Source organism: Cyprinus carpio, chromosome B17 (assembly GCF_018340385.1).
Source record: "Cyprinus carpio isolate SPL01 chromosome B17, ASM1834038v1, whole genome shotgun sequence".
NCBI lineage: Eukaryota > Metazoa > Chordata > Actinopteri > Cypriniformes > Cyprinidae > Cyprinus > Cyprinus carpio.
The window spans coordinates 15,149,703-15,169,672 of NC_056613.1; the positions used below are offsets into that span (position 1 = coordinate 15,149,703).

The 19,970-nt window shown below is 37.9% G+C and overlaps 1 protein-coding gene across 1 annotated transcript in view; it reads right to left on the bottom strand.

Annotated features, from left to right (window-relative positions):
- The window catches only part of ush2a (Usher syndrome 2A (autosomal recessive, mild)), a 205,714-nt gene that overhangs the window by 6,278 nt on the left and 179,466 nt on the right, over positions 1-19,970 (bottom strand). The window contains 8 exon segments of the mRNA XM_042743112.1: positions 1,751-2,038; positions 2,040-2,073; positions 2,925-2,985; positions 2,988-3,028; positions 3,030-4,370; positions 12,985-13,083; positions 16,462-16,561; positions 16,681-16,839. Coding sequence (XP_042599046.1) covers positions 1,751-2,038; positions 2,040-2,073; positions 2,925-2,985; positions 2,988-3,028; positions 3,030-4,370; positions 12,985-13,083; positions 16,462-16,561; positions 16,681-16,839 — 2,123 coding nt within the window.

A 19,970-nucleotide genomic window follows, 5' to 3' on the forward strand; every position in this document is an offset into this window, starting at 1 on the left:
TAGGAATTTGGTGAAAAGAGATATGGCTGCTACGTTTTAAAGTGGAGTCAGCCAGGACATCTTCATGCCCTTGTATCGGTGCAGACGTTTTATTACCACCGAAGCACTTGCATACAGAGCTGTAATTAACGCGGGAAAATAAAACTATTTCATGAGTGAGCTCTAATGGATGTAGGCCGAATCTGCCCGGAGACAGGCCCTCATTGGCTGTGGCCACGCCCCCAGTCATGGACACGGGGCCAAAAGTTCCCTTTTCTGTTATGAGCACTAGGCTAATTAAGATCTGACATAAAAGTGTCAATAAAATATGTAGCCTCTTAACATGGGATGGGTTTGATTTCACAGGGACACATGCCCTTGTGTAAGAATGAGTAAAATGAAACACAACAAAAAGGGAGACAACTCCATAACATTAGGACAAGAACATTAAAGAAAGTGGTAGTCCTGACTCCTTCAAACACACAATCGGTCAACAAACAGCAATTCATACTGTTAAATAAGCAGATGTAGACATATACGCTCAGTGACGCTTCCAGGATAGTTAGCAACCTCCCCGGGAAAAGCCAATAGCATTAAAAGGTCTTTCCAATACTTGTACATTTGGGAGGCCTAACAGCTAATTCAGTGGCTTCGATCGTAATCGTCAGCATTCAGCCAGGCCCAGATTAATGGCCCTGTCGCTTGTCCGTCATCACTCAGCTCCGCCCGCCAGCTGTCATAAATTACCGCTCATAAATAAGATGGAACAATCAGGCAAACTCTATCAATTTAGTCCTGATCAGCCCACGCCTCTCAGGCCTGACAGTCAAATGCTAATGTTATTTTGCTCCAAAGGCTAGGCTGTCAATTAAGAAAGGTCTCGTAAGGCGACGGCGGTGCGATGAATATAGTGAGTTAGATTAAACGCCTGTCTGTGTGAATGAGAGAGTATAGATGAGCAGAACACTAAACACAACAGCAACAAATAATCATGCTAATTACATATTCCTTGAGGACAAGTTTATATGGCAGATTTAATCATGTTTAGTTGCACGATTGCGCTAAAATATTATGTATCACAAGAATAAAGTATGAAGTATCACAAAGTCTAGAGGGATGATTAAATATTCAGGATGCATCATGCTAAAAACTTGCTTAAACTAAAACTATTCAAAATTGTTTTTTATTAACTGAAATAAAGCTTAAATAAAACACCAAATTATATAACTATTAGATGAAATACTTAAATGAAAATGAGAAATTTTGTCTTGGCAACTACTGTAGCAGAAATAATACAGGTTTAAGTTACTAAAAAAAGTACTAAAATGATTAAAACTATATAAATATAATAATAATAATAATAAAAAGCTAAATAGAACTACTTAAAAAATAAAAACTATTAAAAACTTCAAATGCACTTAATAAAATTACTAAAACAAACTAAAATGAAACTGAAAATATAAAACTAAAAGGCAATTCAGAATACTAATAAGTACTATAATATAATATAAATAGTACACTGTAGTATTTATATTATTGTTTAAATAATACTTAAAGCAACCATTCAGTACAGAAAATGTATGGCAACCCTCTGTCAACTATCCACAAGCTTACAGACAAGAGTCACATTTTCTTGAGAAAACATAAAAAATCTGTTCATACTTTGTGTAATATAATAATGTGAAAAGTTCAAATCAAATGCACCAATGACAGTTAATTCTGAAATTTGGAGTGTAAAATACATCTGAGTGAAATGAGAAACAGATGTGACCTGGTATTTGTAGGCTGTGTAGGGCAGGAGTTTGTCATCGTGGCAGGAGGTTGAAGAGTTGCGGTAGACCAGTGTGGTTACAGATCAGCTTTCCGTGTCTAAAGAGTGTTTTCGGTACAGCTCGTAGTGCAAAAGTTTCACATTCCGCTCAGCTGGAGAAGGCCAGGACAGCAGAAAGACTGTCTGTATGCCCTTAGGGTTAGTATGCAGCTCCAGCAGCGGGGCAGGATGTCCAGCAGGAGGCGACTCAAGCGTCTGTACTGAAGACCAATCTCTAGCAGCGCAGCCTGAAAAGGGTGCATGCCTCCACTCTTACCTCATATCTGCAAACATACATAAACAAATAATAAAAATAAACAATAAATAAACAATATCTCAAAATAAAGAAAAACAATATCAATAGGGCACATACAAAAAATTAATAATAATACATTACACCAAAGAAATAAATAATATCAAATACTATCTTTTTTTTTTTACCTCAGTTTCATCAGTGCCATTTTTTGTTTTACTTTTTTTTTATTTGATTTTGAACATTTAGGAATATAAACATAATTTTTGTGCTTATCCTTGTAAAACGTGCTGTTATGTATCAATAGTATAGACAATGGACTAAAGGTTTTCTCCTTCAGAAGGTCACAGGAGAAAAGGGAGAGAAGAGAGGAGAGCAAGAGAATAAAGGGAAGGTCGTCTGAAAGAGGCAATGAGTGGCGAGTTGATAATGTTGATGAACCATTATCATCACCCCACTTATCTGGATTTTCACTTCAACATACATATACAGCTCCAGACTTTAGTCATCCCTCATATGAGAGCCTCCTCCTTCTGACCGTCTTTGTCTATGCCAAAGATGGAAACATTAGAAAAAGCTCAGTGTTGACTGCTCCCGATTTAAGATTCTCTCTCTCTTCTTTTCTTCCTTCACTCATTTGGTTTTATCAGTGTGTCTGTCTTTGATGCAGCAACTGAAAAAGTCTGACCAGCTAATTTAGGTTTGCAGCTAGACAATATGATAAGAAAATATCTACTTCCAATTCTATTTAAAGACGCTTTAAGTACTTTGTTAGTTGTTTATTTTATCTTCAGCCTCAAATACTCGAGGTTGCCTTACAATATACCTTACGTACCAAAACTCCAGAGTAAACAGTGTTAGTTCTGCATGCTGGTATTTTACCTGTATTAGGGCTTTAGTGCAGTAAGGGAGAAACTTTGGCTTTGAAACACACTGTGATGATGTGTTTCATGTTGGGCTCAGCTGGGTCCCGTTTAGCTATTGTTGACCCCATTTGGTCGTGCAGGGGGGTCCCAATGCACCATAATGCTGAATGGCCCCAGAACCTGCAGTCTGGGTGGAGCCACACCAGAGGGCGCTGACGGCTGTGTTCTGGCCACTGTAGGTGGACTGGTAATGGTGCCTTGACTGTTATTGTCAGTAATGGTGTAGCTGTACTCAACGCTTGGAAGTAAGGTGAAGTCGTGGTAACGGGTGTCCATGCCAGTGTAAATGAGGCTCCCATTTCGACGGAGCTTGTACCCTATGATTACTCCATTGGGTTTAATGGGCTCTCTCCACGTGACCTTAACCGATTCAGGGCCTGTGACTTTAAGAGTTGGGGTGGGCATCCCTGAGGGTGGTGCTTCTCTTGTCTGGACGGAAGTGGGTGAACTGGCAGTGCAGCCACCATTGGTGCAAGCCATCAAGACGAGGATGTAGGAGACATGTGGCTGTAGATCCAAAACCTGTGCACTTAACTTTTTCCCTCGGTAGACCTCCTCATTGTTCATTTTAAGAATATACACCACAATCTCACCATTCTGGATGGATGGAACAGTCCACGACACATTGAGTGAATAGAAAGTGACATCAGACACCATAGGTGGCTCTATTTTGGCAGGGGTGGCTTCTAACATCCTGATCTGCGTCGGCTCACTGGTAACACACCCAGCCACTGTGCAGGCAATGACTGTGTAACTGTAGAGAGTGTACGCTATTAAATCCACATCAGTGCAGCTGAACACACTTGAATCTAAGCTGAAATGGAAGCCAATGTTGTCCCTCTGAATCCTATAGGTCAGAAGAACACCATTGGGCTCCAAAGGAGGAGTCCAAGCAACAAAGACTTAATTAGTCTTGCCCTCTACAAGACTGACAACTGGAGGAGTTTGTTTGGTTTGAACTGTGAGCCACGGGCTGTCGGTATATCCTGCCGCATTTGAAACACACACTTGAAACTTGTACCTGCTCCAGGGCAGAAGGCCAGACATATTACAGCAGAAGCTGTTAGCCTGGGTGTTGTTCTGGATGAACGCAATCTTGGCTCTCATCGAGCCATCTTCATCACTCCGTACCCTGCCATCCTTTAGACTTACAGCCAGAACCTGGTACTGCAGGATCCTGCTGTTGGGCTGGGTGGGTGGAGACCAGCAGAGCTCCACACTGTGGGATTGGACCTGCTGTACCGTAGGAGATGGTTGAGAGGATGGGCCAGCTTCTTCGGTGGTTACGAGTTGAGGTGCAGTCCTTGTACAGCCTGCTTTAGTGCAAGCTTACAAAATAAACAAATACAAATAGTTATAACATAGCAATATTACCATTATTATTGATACGAGACCGCCTGAACTGCTCAATTAACTCATTCTGATATGTTACATCTGTGGATATAAAAGACACAAATTATAGCAGATTAGTTATATTGCAATGTTACTGCAATCGAGGGAGGCATACTTTGATGACTAAATTTGGAGAGCTGGTTCAATACAATAGTGCTCGGCTACAATTCTAACTGATTCTAAAATTATATTTAATGTTTTATATTTACCCTACAACACAAAAGACACAAATACAATTAGTTATAACATAGCAATATTACCATTATTATTGATAAAATTAAGCAGTTAATACAATTAAAATACAATTCAACAACACTAAAATAAAAAAAAAAAACAAATTAACAACACCAAAATTGCAAATGATATCATCAAAATCAACTAATAAAATGCAAACACAATCACAGCATGCATAACAGTACATACAAAACCAAAACAAAAAACAAAAAACAAAAATACAAAATGCAAAAAACAAAAGAAGCAAAGCAAAGCAAAGCAAAGCAAAACAAAAAGCAAAAAAAAAAAAAAACAAAAAAAAAAAAAACAAAGCAAAGCAAAACAAAACAAAACAAAGCAAAGTAAAAAACAAAACAAAACAAAAAAAACAACACAAAACAAAACAAAAACAAGATAAAAACAAACAAAGCTAAAATATAAAAACCTTATAAATCACCATATGGAGGCTCAAAAATATCATTAAAAAGCAAAATATAAATTGATAACTAAAAGACATGTAACACTGTCAGCATCCAAGCTGAATATTAGTTTTGTAAATAGATGTTTGCTTTTTTAACAGAAGAATTATTAATTCCTTAAAAATAAAAATTCATTTGACCAGAAAAAAAAATAAAAATAAAAAACACAATACATAATCCTTACCATCAACAATAAAGCTACAGAGAACCCTCTCTGCTATCCCTATGCAGATTTTACATCCCAATACATTACATCGCTGGGAGGCACTGAAGCATTTAAAACGCTACCTTTTTACGTGGTTGAAAAATTGTGAACATTTGGACTATAAACCAGCAAACATATGCACATTGTCAATAGAGACAGCTGTTTCATTTCACTTTATTTCAGCACAGAGACTTATATCCTGCCCCTAGATGGCAATGCTATCAAACACTTTCCTAAACATGGGCACCAAGACATTAACAAGCAGGCGCTCCCTCATCCAGGATACTCAAGGCAGCCATTAAAAAGCGACTAAGAGAATTGATTTTTGTTATAGATTTCCAAATAAATGTTTATGGCACAGATCCCTAAAATGGAAAGTGTTTAAGTTTTGATTAAGAGAATTGGTTATGCTGCCTTTTGGGATGTGCATATATCCACCATACATCAAATTCTCAACATTACAGAATTACATTTCAAAAGAGAATGTGTCAGGTATTTAAATTATGTAAAACACACACTTTAAATTCGAAACATTCCTTTATATTAAGATCCACTGCATATGAACCTGGACGTGTAAACCTCTGTACGGAAGCCAACGGCAGCCAGGCTTCTGGACAAAAGCACTGAAATCGGACTTTCTGTAATTGAGGCAGAAAGAGGCCTCGCTGGTTTAAACATTAAAGAGGTGTCAGAGTCAGAAGCACATTTAGCATTAGCTCAGGGAATCAGGGGAAAGAAGTCTTTTAAAGCCCCCTTTCTTTCCTCTTTTCCTCTTTCAACTGAGCACAGGTCTCCCTTGTCTCATCAGCTGCTTACATATGTGTTATTTCCTGTGACAGCGCTGGGGGCTGCTTGGGCCAGGGGATGATTTTAATTAAGAATAACCATGTGGATTTGTCACAACAATTATGCTGATTAGATGAAAGTGGAGATTCCTGACCCTTCAAAGGTGTGGGACTGCTTCATTTGCATACAGTAGACATACTGTCCCGGCCTGCCACTGCTGACTTCAGCCTGAGCTGGATTTTATTAGAATCATGCTAACAGCTACAGGGCCCGGGAAATGCCTCATCAAAAAGCATCAAATGGAGCCTTTGGTCATGTTTTAAGCAACCTACATTCAAACTCTGTCAGAAATGTAGGAGAGTTTTAGGCAGATAAAAAAATGCACTGATGCATTTTGTTGTAAGTATTATCATTCATCTCTGAATATCCCTGAATGTCTTATGTTTATTTTATTTTTTTTTATACACAGAGATTCTTGAATATAATAAAAATCTTCTCTACACTGGTATATTAAAACAAACGGAGGAAAGGTATTCATGATGCACATTTCAAAACCACCTTTCCAGTGCTATTCACAGGCCGTTTACGCAAAAATACAAATTCTGTGATTTTGTCCATAGATTGAATGACAATGGGATCCAAAACAACATTAAACCACATTGACTTTTATTATATAAACAAAAAACTGTAAATTAATCTTTTGTGATATGCAGGATAAAGAACGTCATACAAGTTTGGAACAACATGAGGGTGAGTAAATGATGCAATTTTTTTTCTTTTTGGTGAACTGTCCCTTTAATATTTCAACCACTCCATGGCTCTCATTCCTGCCAGTACCTTAGTTTAACTGTTGAGAATTAGAGCATCATTTTAAAGAATCTTCCCTTTTGTTCTGCAGTACTAACAACTGACAACCAGATCCTGAGATGCCTTGACACAATTATTTGTGGTTTAGATGTAAAGTTCTGTTCGAGCCAAGCCTCAATCAGAAGGAGGGCTCTTGAATCACTGAGCTGTTCTTCAGACTGGGCTGGTGTCTGATGAAGGAAACCCCTCATGCATGCAAACGCACACATAAAGAAACAGACAAAGTACTGTTTACCTCTTCTGAATGTGGCAATCTGTGTATGCATGACAATCAGGACTGTGAATGATGGAAGCTGTTTTCAGAAAATAAAAGCACATGCAGTCAAGTACACCACTAACTTTAGCTCTTTAAATAAGAAATTAGATTTAACAGGCTCTCTTAGAGTGTTTACTTAGTACTACAATCCCAAAGCAGATTCTAGACAATATAATAGCAGAAAAATGTTGTTTGGCCTTCTATATTATAGAAGATGACTAAATAATAATTTATTAAAAAAATGTATATAAATATTAAAAAAATGTATATGATATATATTTACATACTATATAAATATATACATTATACACATATACAGTATACATGTCCTTACCACCAGGCAACGACTCCTTTGACACCTATAAGCATTTTTGAATCTTTAAGCAACACAAATAAAATCCTTAATTGTGTCACCAGCCTGGTCTGAAACTAGGAATGAGATTAAAGTTTGTGAAAGCTCAGAGGAATCCACTATCAAAATCCACAGGCCGTCGGGAGCTCCCCTCTGTGTGTCCTTTCAGCAAATGAGCGTGGGTTCAACCAGGGCCCAAACGAGCTACTCGCGGTTCTGCTTCAACAGTGTGTATACGAGTCTACACAAAGACACGGTCCAACGCGCCGCCATCATGTTTATGCACTCTTCACTGTGTTCTTAATGATAAACTAACAGATTGTAAACATGCTGCCGGAGTTTCAACCCCCCCCCCCCATTTTTTTTTAAACAATGTCCTTCATGTTAGAGTGGTTACAGGCAGCAGAAGGACATCATTAGAGCCATGGTTAAACTGTAATTTACACCATTAGGAAGGCAGGAGCAATTTTTATTGCCTAGTAAATTTCAGCTCTGAAATATTTGGACCATATGGCTCAATTTGTGTAATAACCTTAATTTCTTGCACCCTTCAGGTCTGCCTGCATCTCCGCTTGCCACTCCGACAGAGTCTAGCTTCTGTGTGCAAAATGTGAAGTGTCTATAGAGCGGCGGTTGAGATTAATAAGGTGTCACGTCCTGTTTGGGTGAAGGCATTGGAACAGCAGCCAGATGGTATCTCTGCAAATGACTGTCAGGGGTCCTGATCTAATCAATAGGATGTATTAATACATCTCCCATCGCTGGGGTTCTCATGGGGCTGCTGAGCAACATCTGGAAAGATCAGGAGGGGGAGAGAGAGAGTACGAGAGGCAGAGAGAGCGCTGGAAGCTATGTACAGAAAGCAGAGGAAAAAGGCGAAAGCGTTAAGAAGGAAGAGAAAGTGTGAGAGCAAAAAAAAAAAAAAAAAAGGAAGAGAGGAAGGGATGGGACAGGTCTGGTGCTGGCTGTGACTGGGCCTGCCTAATCTCTCATGTAGGCTTGATAAGTGTTCGGTAATGAGGGGCGTCTGCCCACATGGTGAGGGAGGAAGCTTTTGGCGGCTCAGACCGCCTGTGCTCCGTAGCCTCATTCAGTCCCGCCGCCATGACGTCCACATTAATCACACGCACTGGCACGAGGTGCGGCACACAGCACAGCCAGGGATCAATAGCAACCCCCCCCACCCTCCAAAAAAGAGGATGGGCATGCTCAGACCACAGAAGACCACAAGCTTTACTCTCTGCTAAAGAGCTACTGAACAGCATTACACCATCTGCTCCACGATCTGACTCCACTATATGTGTCTAAGCAACGATTTCTAAATCAAAATCAAAGACGAGATATCTAGCACAAACTCTTTTTGGATTGATTTGATACCTACAGCGTGTTTACTGCTCAGGGCTCAACAATAAGGATGACACATATGTTTTTGAATTCCAAATAAACAACATTTGGTTTTAATAGCGTATTCAAGTGTTGTTATCATTAACTAAGACTAAACATCTAAAAAGTTGTTTCTGGTAATTTAAATAAAGCTAAAACAACAACAACAACAACAACAACAACAAAAAAAAACACACAAATAACCTATTAGATGTTTAAAATGTTTCAGAAACAAGTATGATTAGGTTGAATTACGAACATTGCTAAAACTAAAAACTGAAATTAAAGTTTAGAAATATAAATATACAAATAAGTAAATATATATACAGTATATAAAAAACTAAAAATGCAAAACACATAAAATAAACTAAAACTAAAATATACAAAAGGCTAATTAAAATATATATAAAACAACAACAACAACAACAACAACACTGGTGTATTTTGCTGATGTAAATAAGTAACCAAGATAAAGTCATCCAGTCTTTAAAGCATCAGTTAAAATGGGTAAAAAAAAAAAAAAAAAAAAAAAAAAACATTTTAAATATTTGTTTAATGATAAAATATTTTTTTTTTTTACATTTATATTCTTTTCATTTATTATTTTAGCTATAACCAGATATTACTGTGCATACTGCAGCTATTTAAAAAAATTTTTTATATAAATATAATAATATAATATAATATAATAATATAAATATAATATAATATAATATAATATAATATAATATAATATAATATAATATAATATAATATAATATAATTTTCCTAAAAAAATATGCAATATTATGCAATATATAATTTATATATATATAAACAACTGGAATATATAGGTTTTTTAGTTCATAGCTACATAACATGTACAGCTATCATAGCAATATTATATACAAAAATAAACTGATGTAATATAATATATTGCTTGTTGAGGATTTTTCCTTGTCAGATTTACAAGTGCATAATCCTTCATTCTCAGACATGAAAACAACTTCACTGCACCAGAGAACATTAACCTGTAGCCACTCAACAGTTGGCAACAGCTAAATCAATATGATGCCCCACTGCAGGCCAAGTATTGACATGGCAGCGGACAGCTGATATAGCACAAAGTCAGTGTCCAAAAAAAGACCGTGCAGGATCGATGGATTATAAATGTAGCCGTGAGAAATTGCACTAATACCCACACTACAATTTCCCCGTGGCAGCTATTATGTGATTGGGCAGTGTCTTCAGCAGATGACCATGGCAAAACTCAGAGCAGTATGGGTAAATGAACCTTTATATTGTAAACTCCTTTCTTACAAATTCCAAGTAATAAGCCTGGTTCGATCTAAAAATGCAAAACTGAAAATACTAGTGCTATTTCTATTTCAAAATATTTATTTCCAAAAATGTATTCTCAGAAAATTCACATTATACATTAAATACTCTATAAATATACTAACTTAATCATAAGTTATATTATAAAATTACAAAAAATTTACAATTTGCAAAATGATAAATTTGCATCAGCCATTAGGAGGCCAGGGTCATAACTCAAGAGGGCTGAGGACACGCGGAAAATTAATTACAAGCTGATTAACTGCAATCTGACGTCACACATTCACCACTGAAGCCGACCTCTGGAGGTCAAGAAAACCTGAAAGGACTGCCAAGAGAATAGAAGCGGAACTGTAAATTACTCTCAAAGAAAAGTGGGGTGCTGATAAAAGGCCTAGCCTGGATGACGTTCATTAATTGCTATCAAAATAATTAATTTGTCTATTAGGCAGGCATCTATCTGGCGCTCTGTGGGAGAAGCTGAACTCCTCAGTGGGTTCTGGATTCTTTCCCCTGTGGTGGTGCTGCTATCAGGGGGCAAGTTGGCTCTGTTCACACTTGTTTTGAACAGGAACTCAAGCTGCAGCCTTTAATTTGGCCATGATGCAGTTGTGAGCATCTGCGAGGAAAGCAGCACACTATTTTTCCTCGGTGTCAAACATGAGAATGTCATGAATCACAGCGGCTACTTTTATAGGTGGAGACATCAGCGGATGACGAATCTGTTTAAACATGCGAGCAATGGTCTGATCGCTGATGAATGATCTCAGACAGATGTTGATGCTGGAAACTTCAGGTGCTGAAGCTGAGAAGCAGTTGCAACCAAAAACACAACAATGGGTCAATAATTCAATTCAATGAAATAATCAAAAGTTTGAAGCATGCTGTCAAACATTTTAAATGTTTATTAATTTACTGTTTAAAGGTTTGGTCTGTAAGATTCTTTAATATTATTTTTTTTTTTTTTTTTTTGAAACATTAGGTTTATCAAAGCTACATTTACATGATCAAAAAGACAGTAAAACAGCAACATTGTAAAGTATTATTACAATTGAAAATAAATGTTTTTTTTTTATTTATTTTTTTATATCTTTTAAAAAAGCTTTTTGTCATCATAGACTGCCAAAGCAGTATTTAGTGTCACATTAACCCATAAAAGTGAGAATAAAACTATTAATTAAAAAAAAAATCTTACTGAACTTCCAAACAGTAGTGTACACAACTTATTAATTGAAATATTGCAAGTTTGTATTTGTTTTGTGTTTCATTATTAAAAAACTCTTTAAATTTAGCTGAAAAGTCTACAGTAGGCTACTTAATTGCCATCGTCATAACCTACCTCATTTATTGTGACAAAATGACTTCAGCTGTTTGTATTTAATAACTGTATGTTTTTTTTTTTCCATGGGTAATAACCAGTGTTGGGAGTAATGCATTACAAAAGTAATGCATTACAGTAACAGATTACTTTTTGCTGTAACGTAGTAGTGTAAGGCATTACTAATCAATTTTCAGTAATATTTTACACGGTACATGTTCAGTAACGCTTGCGTTACAACACACTTTCAGCCCAAAATGTAATTGTTCAAAGAAAACGAAAAGAAAAAAAACAAAGCAAAAAAAAGAAAACGACAGCTTCTGATATTTGTTTAGCAATTTATTTCATTCATCTCCCTCTTGCTAGTTGAACTTTGTACTGTGTGACGTAGTGCAGTGAAGGCGTGTTTAGGGCAGGTTTTACAGGAGTGCCGTGAGGATACTGGCAGGACTCAGCATGATTTGGCCCTTTGTGCTCGAGGTCCGAGGCTATTAGCTCCGCCCGGCTCGCTGTTAGCTCCGTGGAAAAGCGGCAAAAATCGCGGCTAGGGTGAAGATGGCAGAAGACTATACATTCGTGAGATGGTTCATTTTATTGCATCCATTAAAGTTTACGTGGTCATATAGTAGCTGTGTGTGTGGTGAATAGACCCAAGCTATTCACAGATATTGCCAAATAATCACTTTACCTCTACCATACTTTTTACAAACTTGGATCGTTTGTGATTCTGGCTGTCATCCTTTCTTGCATTGTCTTGAGCCTTCACTTTGCCAATATATTGTTAGTAGCCTGGATAGCCCACACTGTAGTATGCTCTACTGGATGTAAAATGCTCTACAGTACATTTTGTCATTTCAGAATGTTAAGTTCTACTTCTGTAGTTATTTTGAAAAAAGTAACTCAAAAGTAATAGAGGAGTCATGTAACGCATGGAATTCTGAGGGTGGTAAGGAATTACTTTTAAAAAGTAACAAGTAAAAATGTATTACTTTGAAGTAACTTGCACAAAACACTGGCAGAAAATGACTTTACCAAAATATACAAACACTTTACCAAAAATAAAAACACTTACAAAAATTCACCAACCCAAAACCTGTGTCAGCTTGCCCCAGTCCCCCTTTATTGTCTTATATATCATATATCATATATCATATATCATATTATTTTTGGCCGAGATACAAATATCTGAAAATCTGGAATCTGAGGGTGCAAAAAAATAAAAATACTGAGAAAATACGTATATTACTAATCAAAATATTAAGTTTTAATATATTTATTGTAGGAAATTTACAAAATATCTTCATGGAATTTGATCTTTACTTAATATCCTAATGATTTTTGGCATAAAAGAAAAATCGATAATTTTGACCCATACAATGTTTTTTTGGCTATTGCTAAAAATATACCCCAGCAACTTAAGACTAGTTTTGTGGTCCAGGGTCACATATTCACTGAATGGTAGAAGGGAATCTGAAGCATCGATGAACTCTAGTGGACCTTCAGTCCAGATGAACACCAGCAGTTCCTCTTGAGTTCCAATTGGTCGTCTGGAGGAAACGGAGTTAGGATTAAATGAAAAACCAGAAATACTTCATCTACCATAGAACGAAAGATTACCAAAACATGAAAAACACAAAGTGTCTTCTTTAAAGACTCTTCAAATGCAGTTGCAGTTAAAAATGAGACCCCAAAACAAACAAATCCAGTGGGGGTGCCAAAGGAAGGTTGCAGAGATGAGGAAGAACACACAGAGGAGGGTGAGGAGCAGGGGCAGAGCGCTGGGCTTTGCTCAAGCTTCGTTAATTCCTCCACATTAGAGGCCTGGCTTCCATGCTGCTGGAGAAAATGACATTCACCACTCTAATGTGGCCCCTGCCGGCCCCACTCGCACCGCAACGGCCTAATCTCACCCACCGCATTAAAATAAAGCCAAACAGAGGCTGGCAGGGGAGAGGAACGTCTCACACCATGGCGCTAAACTACAGCACACAGCTGCGATCAGCAGTCTGTTCCACACACATACTGACACTGCATCTGGAACACAAGAGCTTCTGCATTAGGAAGTCAGGAAGTAAACGTAGTAATAGGCATTTTGTTTTTCATACGTTTGAGCTGATAAAAAAAAAAAATGTTTAAAACTTAGATCTAAATTAAACACCCTCTCCAGTAAGGCAAATTAAAAAAAAAATTCCAGAAGAATAAAAAGGAAGGACATGGACTCTCCTACACACAAATCTCTTTTTGGGAATTCTGGATATGACATAAGCAGGGTCACAGGTCAGTTGTGATGAAGTGACTACAAAGAAAGATGCATTACAAAAGATCTTACTCATTATTAGCAAACCAAAAAAGTCATCTTTGACTGTAGAAGGGTGGAAAATTGGTTCATTTTTTTTTGCAATAGCACTTCTTCATAAATTTCAGCCAATCTTTCATAACACTAGGATCCACTGGATGTACATAAAGAGCAGTAGGTGCTACACACAGCCAGGAAGAGTACAAGATTTTCCAAGTTTTACTCATTTTTTAAATTAAATATCTATCCTGCTTCCTCCTTATGAGACATTTCTGCCGATTAGTCCTAATACTTTCTATTAACATATCAATAAATCAAACACTTTTACTGTAAAACATCAACAAGAATTTGATTTATTATATGACATGACCCATTTAAGAAGTCCAGCGTCTTGAGGCTATAACAGTTAGATGAATGCTCATCAATACTTGTATTGTCTCACCAGCATCTTCTGCATCAACTGTGTGCATGCAATATGAACACGGATGAATTCTTAGGAACTGATTTACAATAATTCTGTACAGCAGCCAAGGACTATCCCAGGTAATTCCTCATTCTCCTGTGTTAAATGCATGGAGGACAAACATCCCCGAGGAGGGGACACTCACTTCACAATCTCAGATAACCTCCAATGAGCTGAATACATACACAATAGCACATTAAACCGATTACATTTAGCACAGTGCTGATCGCCGGTATTAAGATGAGCAGATAGAATAATACACCAAGTCCTTTAAGCCACGAGTGAATTCTCTAGCCCCTGAATGTGATGTATTTGCCAGAGTTTATCCCGCTCCCAAATCAGGGCTAAGATGAAATCTAGTCATGTGTTCGTCGGAATGCCCCGGCATCTGTGGCTATGCTAATTATATTTTCTTAAGATTTATGCGGGCTTAGACTGATCTGACCTTGCATATGAATGACACTGGTCAACAAGCTGTGTTGCCCTTGACTAAAATCTTACCTTGTTGCTAACACACACACACACAATGTAGATGCCGTAAACACTGTTTTTGCTGCCATCCAAGAGCAAGAATGTTGGGAAGACATCTCAATTTATGGTTTAATCTGATCATTGTCTGGAATCCTTCAAGTCAAACCTGAATGGTTTAAATTGACTTTCACGATGTGCAGCAATAAATGTTCAAGCGCGGCCGGCTGTGTTGTTTCCGACCATAAGGGCAACGATGGCAGTGTAATGATAGAGTTAGCTACTCCCCGGCGCATTGCTCTCCATTCTCCTTGAAGGATGCTTCTGTAACAGTGGAGCAAAGCATTCTGATGTGATCGTGCCATGTCAGTCTTAGCTTTATTCGCTCTGTGCGGGGTGCAAGCATCATGGCACTCTTTTTCATATTGCTCTCAAACAGCTCTGAATGTGCCTGGAATAATCAAAGTCAGCAGGGCAATGTCATTTTCCATTTAGAGCTGCCGATCAGCCTCTCTCTCTCTCTTCTCTGAGCTCAGATACCACAGTCACTGATATACAGCTGATATCCACATAAGCACTCCACACTCCATTCTGCGTTTTCCTGCTGTCAGTTAGACAGGAACTAGAGAGGAAATGTTGACAAGTGTAACCAGCAGTGATTGGCCTGTTCACCTCAAGGTCACGGCATAATTACTGTTTGTGTTCGACTACGTTTCCGGCCTTCCTTTCAAACATGCCCTGACATGGACTCACATCTACACACACATTTATCCCCATGCAAGCTCTGCACTGACATTAGCCTGACAGCATCTTTGTATGGAAGTGCATTTGCAGAGATTGAGAGAGGAGTGCTAATAAACAGTACTGGCAAAATGTGTCTTAAAATGGCCCTATGCTGACGGGACTGACTTTATTCAAGTACTGACAACTGTATTCCAGGCTAATATAGCTATGAATATTCAATTCTTATTCTGATGATTCTCCATTTCCATCCATTTTTTAATGACAAGTCTTTTTTTTAACTCATTGATGTTTCTGTTGCTCAAACAGTACATGAGGGTACTAGAAAAATACATTGCGGAGCAACGAGAAAACTAACAATGCACCAACAGACAAGACAGAGCAGGTTACTTCTAACAAAGCCTCAGCTTTTAGATTTTGTGATTAAGAAATTCAAACAATAAATATTATTTTGCGCCTCAGCTCAAGCGGCACGTGAACTCATCATCTTTTCATATTTACTGAAAGCACAAAATAAACTGAATATCAGAAGGTATTTTATTTCAACCGCGTAAAGGTGTCAATACACAGCATTGTTTAAATTTAAGTCTACTGAAGTTAATCTACTCTCCTGTTTGAATTGTTTGTCGGACTAAATGGTGGATTTTGCGTTATGATTGGTCAGATCTCATATATCAGTCAAGCTCCCTGTGAAGGGTCAGTTATGAGGCAATGTATGAAAGGAAATTCTGCTCAATTAACAGTGAACATTTCTGTGCCAAATGTCTCCATCCAAATGTCTTACTCTTGCACCAACAGACTACCACAGGTACCAAGGCACAAGTCTACAGCCTATCAGACAAAACTCCTGATGACTAAGTGTGCAGAGTGATCAAATGAGTCTTATATTGTGCAGTGATTAGCATGGTATGAGATACCAGGAGGTTTTGTTGTTCATATGTGAGAAGTCCCTTGTACCTGTATATGAAATAATTAGTGATGAGGCCATTGGGTTTGTGTGGCGGCTCACAGGCCTCAGGGGTCTGAACAGACACCCCCTGTCCTACACCACAACCATCTGCACATACAAAAATTGACATGAAATCATTTGATACACAGGCAAAAAGGATAAGTGATACAACATATTTAAACACACAGAAAAGAAAAATGGTTTGCACTGTTCAGGCTGCACAGTACCTGGCTGACAGGCCTGTACTTGAATGTGGTAGATGGTGTAGGGATCCAATCCTTCCAGTAACAGGGAGTGCTCTGGTCCTGCAGGGCGGATGAGGGTCTGCTCAGTACCTGCATTGAGCAGGACGTTATATTCCAAAGGGGCACTTGCATTATACACACCTAATGGGAAACAGAAACAAAGTTACATTTACTTCTTTTCACTAACCATATATAATCACATCTTGTTTAAGCAGAAATGTGACACCAATGCAACCTCTCACTAAACTGACAACCTAACCGAAAAGATTAGTGCCAACCCAGCATAAAAACAAACATACAATCAGCTCACCCAGTCCACAATCACAACATACGAAGAGACGTATGCACTCGTAATACAGTGCAAGGACTGACATACAGTGGTCCTGACACTCTGGGAAGCTTTGCCCTTGATTCAACATCCTTCTGGGCAAGCAGGCACTTCCCCCGTTCCGTCTATACCACCACTGTCCGAAACACACAGACACGCACGCGGTCTTCGGTAATGCATTTGAACTAAAGAATGTAGAGTCCTGGCATCCACGCTTTGTTAATATTCCCATCACTAGCGCCTTTCATAATTTACGGCAACTGGAGGCTGATAGGTTATTCAACATTTATGAGACCCGAGATGTATTCAGAATGGGCTGATTATCTTTACAAATGAAAAAGTTAAATTATTCAACTTCCTTCATTGCGTCTCCCTGAGCAGATGTAGTCTTTTGCCTGAGACACAAAAACCCGCTGGAATTAGATGGTGCTTTGATCAAAGCTTCCTGCCTGAGAAGTTCAATCGCACAGGTCCCTAAGTTCTATTATTTACAACTAATCACTGACTTTGGAGTTTTTGCACTTTCAACTTGAATGAGAGTCTAATAAGAAATAATGGCACAAAGGAAAAGAAAAGGAACATGCTATCAGATCTGATCCATCAAGCACAGGTGCAGCTTAAAACCGTGCCCGTTTCTGCATTCAGACTTAACCAAGCGTGAGATATTGTAGTTTGAAGCCATAGATTTTTCGCTCGCCTCTCTCGGAATGTAAAGTCAATAAAGGATCCGGCCTATGTAAATGTTTTCTGTGGGTATCAGGGCTGTTTAAGGGCTCTTATGGTGTAATTGAGGTTGTTTAAGGGGATCCTCTCACAGGAGAGAGGCATAATAGGGCAATAATAGCAAAAGATGGACCATCTGAGGCAGACAATCAGAACCGCTTGAATGTAGCCTGTGAAATCACTCTTGAGTGTGCGAATATGCACACACACTCTTTAACACCCACCAACCCTCCAGCACCTTTTTTGAGGGAAAACAAATACGTGCATGCAGATTCGCTTAGATGTGCTTTGGACACATGACCAGGTGAATACATACACTCAGATCTGACATGCACAGTGTAGATGCTGCACATACTGTAGATGCTCTTTTGCACATATGTGCAGCAGGTGGGCTGGGTAGATGCTGCAAGCATGCATAAGAGCGGTCTGGGCTGCTAGAGTCTATGAACTACAATAGCTAATACCACAGGGAGAAAGAGAAGGAGAGAGAGTTTGCATTTGTTCTCCATGTGGGAGAACGTTCGGGCCACATGCACAGTGGGATGTGCAGATGAGACTAGTGCTGCAGTCTCCAAGTTTAAACAGAGTGATTGATTGATCAGTGGAGTCCGGTGGGCTGCAGTCTGCAACAGACATGATGAGAAGATCATGCCGGACCCCAGCAATGACAACACACTCTGGATGACTGAGTGAACCACAGCACAGCCTCACCTAGAAGGACTCCCCAGAAAAATGATAGCAAAAAAAAAAGAAGTTGTTATTTTCTATTCCCTATCTTTGTGTTTCACATCTTAATAACCTAATTGGGATAATAAACACATTTTGCTAGTTACTACTCACTACTATGAACTCCAATTTTATAAAAAAAAAATCTCTCATACAAAGGCCTTTATGTATAATGCATTATAAAGGGTTATTAAAGGGTATAATGCATTACAATTACTCATAATGTGCATTTTGTATAACATCATATCTTGTTGAAAATAATTATAACTGAATTTAAAATGCATAGTGTAACAGTGAATTTATAAGTGCAATAATGTATTACAATTATTCAATGCATTATAAGGTGCATTACAAGGCATAATTAATGCATTTAAACTAGTGCTGTCAAACGATTAATCGCATCCAAAATAAAAGTTTTTGTTTACATAATATATGTGTGTACTGTGTATATTTATTATGTATATATAAATACACACACATGCAGGTATACATCTTAGAAAAAAATGTTATGTCATATATAATATAAATGATTCAAATATAAATATACACATGTAAATATTTTCAAAATATATACTGTATGTGTGTGTATTTACTGTATATACACATAATAAATATACACAGTACACACACATATATTATCTAAACCAAAACTTGCTGGATGCGATTAATCGTTTGACAGCACAAATTAAAACTACTTTTATAATGCATTATACATAAAGGCTTTAAGTAAAGTGTTACTAATAAAACTATAATTACAAGCACTAGAAAACTCATTTAAGTAAATATTATAATCTTTTGAACAATAACTGTAATTAGCATTACAATATTACTGTATATACCAAATAAGTAATTTGTCTGAATAGCATCCGAACAAACACAATCATTAAAATGAAATAAGTTCCCATTGTTTCATAGGAGTGTGAACAAAAAAAGGCATTAAGTTAATATTGATGCTACTTTTTAATATTTACTTTGCAACTGTTTAATATAAAATTGCTACCACTTAAAGTATTTTTATGTATTTCAGTTTTATATCTATCATTGTTTCATAAGTATACATATTGTTTCCTGTAAAAGCTCCATACAGTATCCACTTGATCTCAAGATCAAATCCAAAGTACAACCATGAAAGCTGAAATGCCACTAAATAAATATACAGTTACCGAATAAATAAGTCTGCCAACATGCACGTGATCAGCATTGGTACACCCCATCCAATACCTGAACTTCACCTCAACTCCACAGCAACAGCGGAGAAGGAGAGAATGAATGGGACACGATTGGACAGTGATGGCAGAACACACGCAGGTGAAGGGCGAGCGCATCTCAAACAACTCTCCCCTAAATCACACTAGAGGTAGGAAAAGCTGTCACTTAGGTTTGAATGTTAATTGATTGGTGGGACCCATCTACGTCCGGCCCGCACTGATGCATGTACACCACGACCATGTTAGGCCCCTGGTAAATTACACACAACGCCACTCGTAAATCCCTG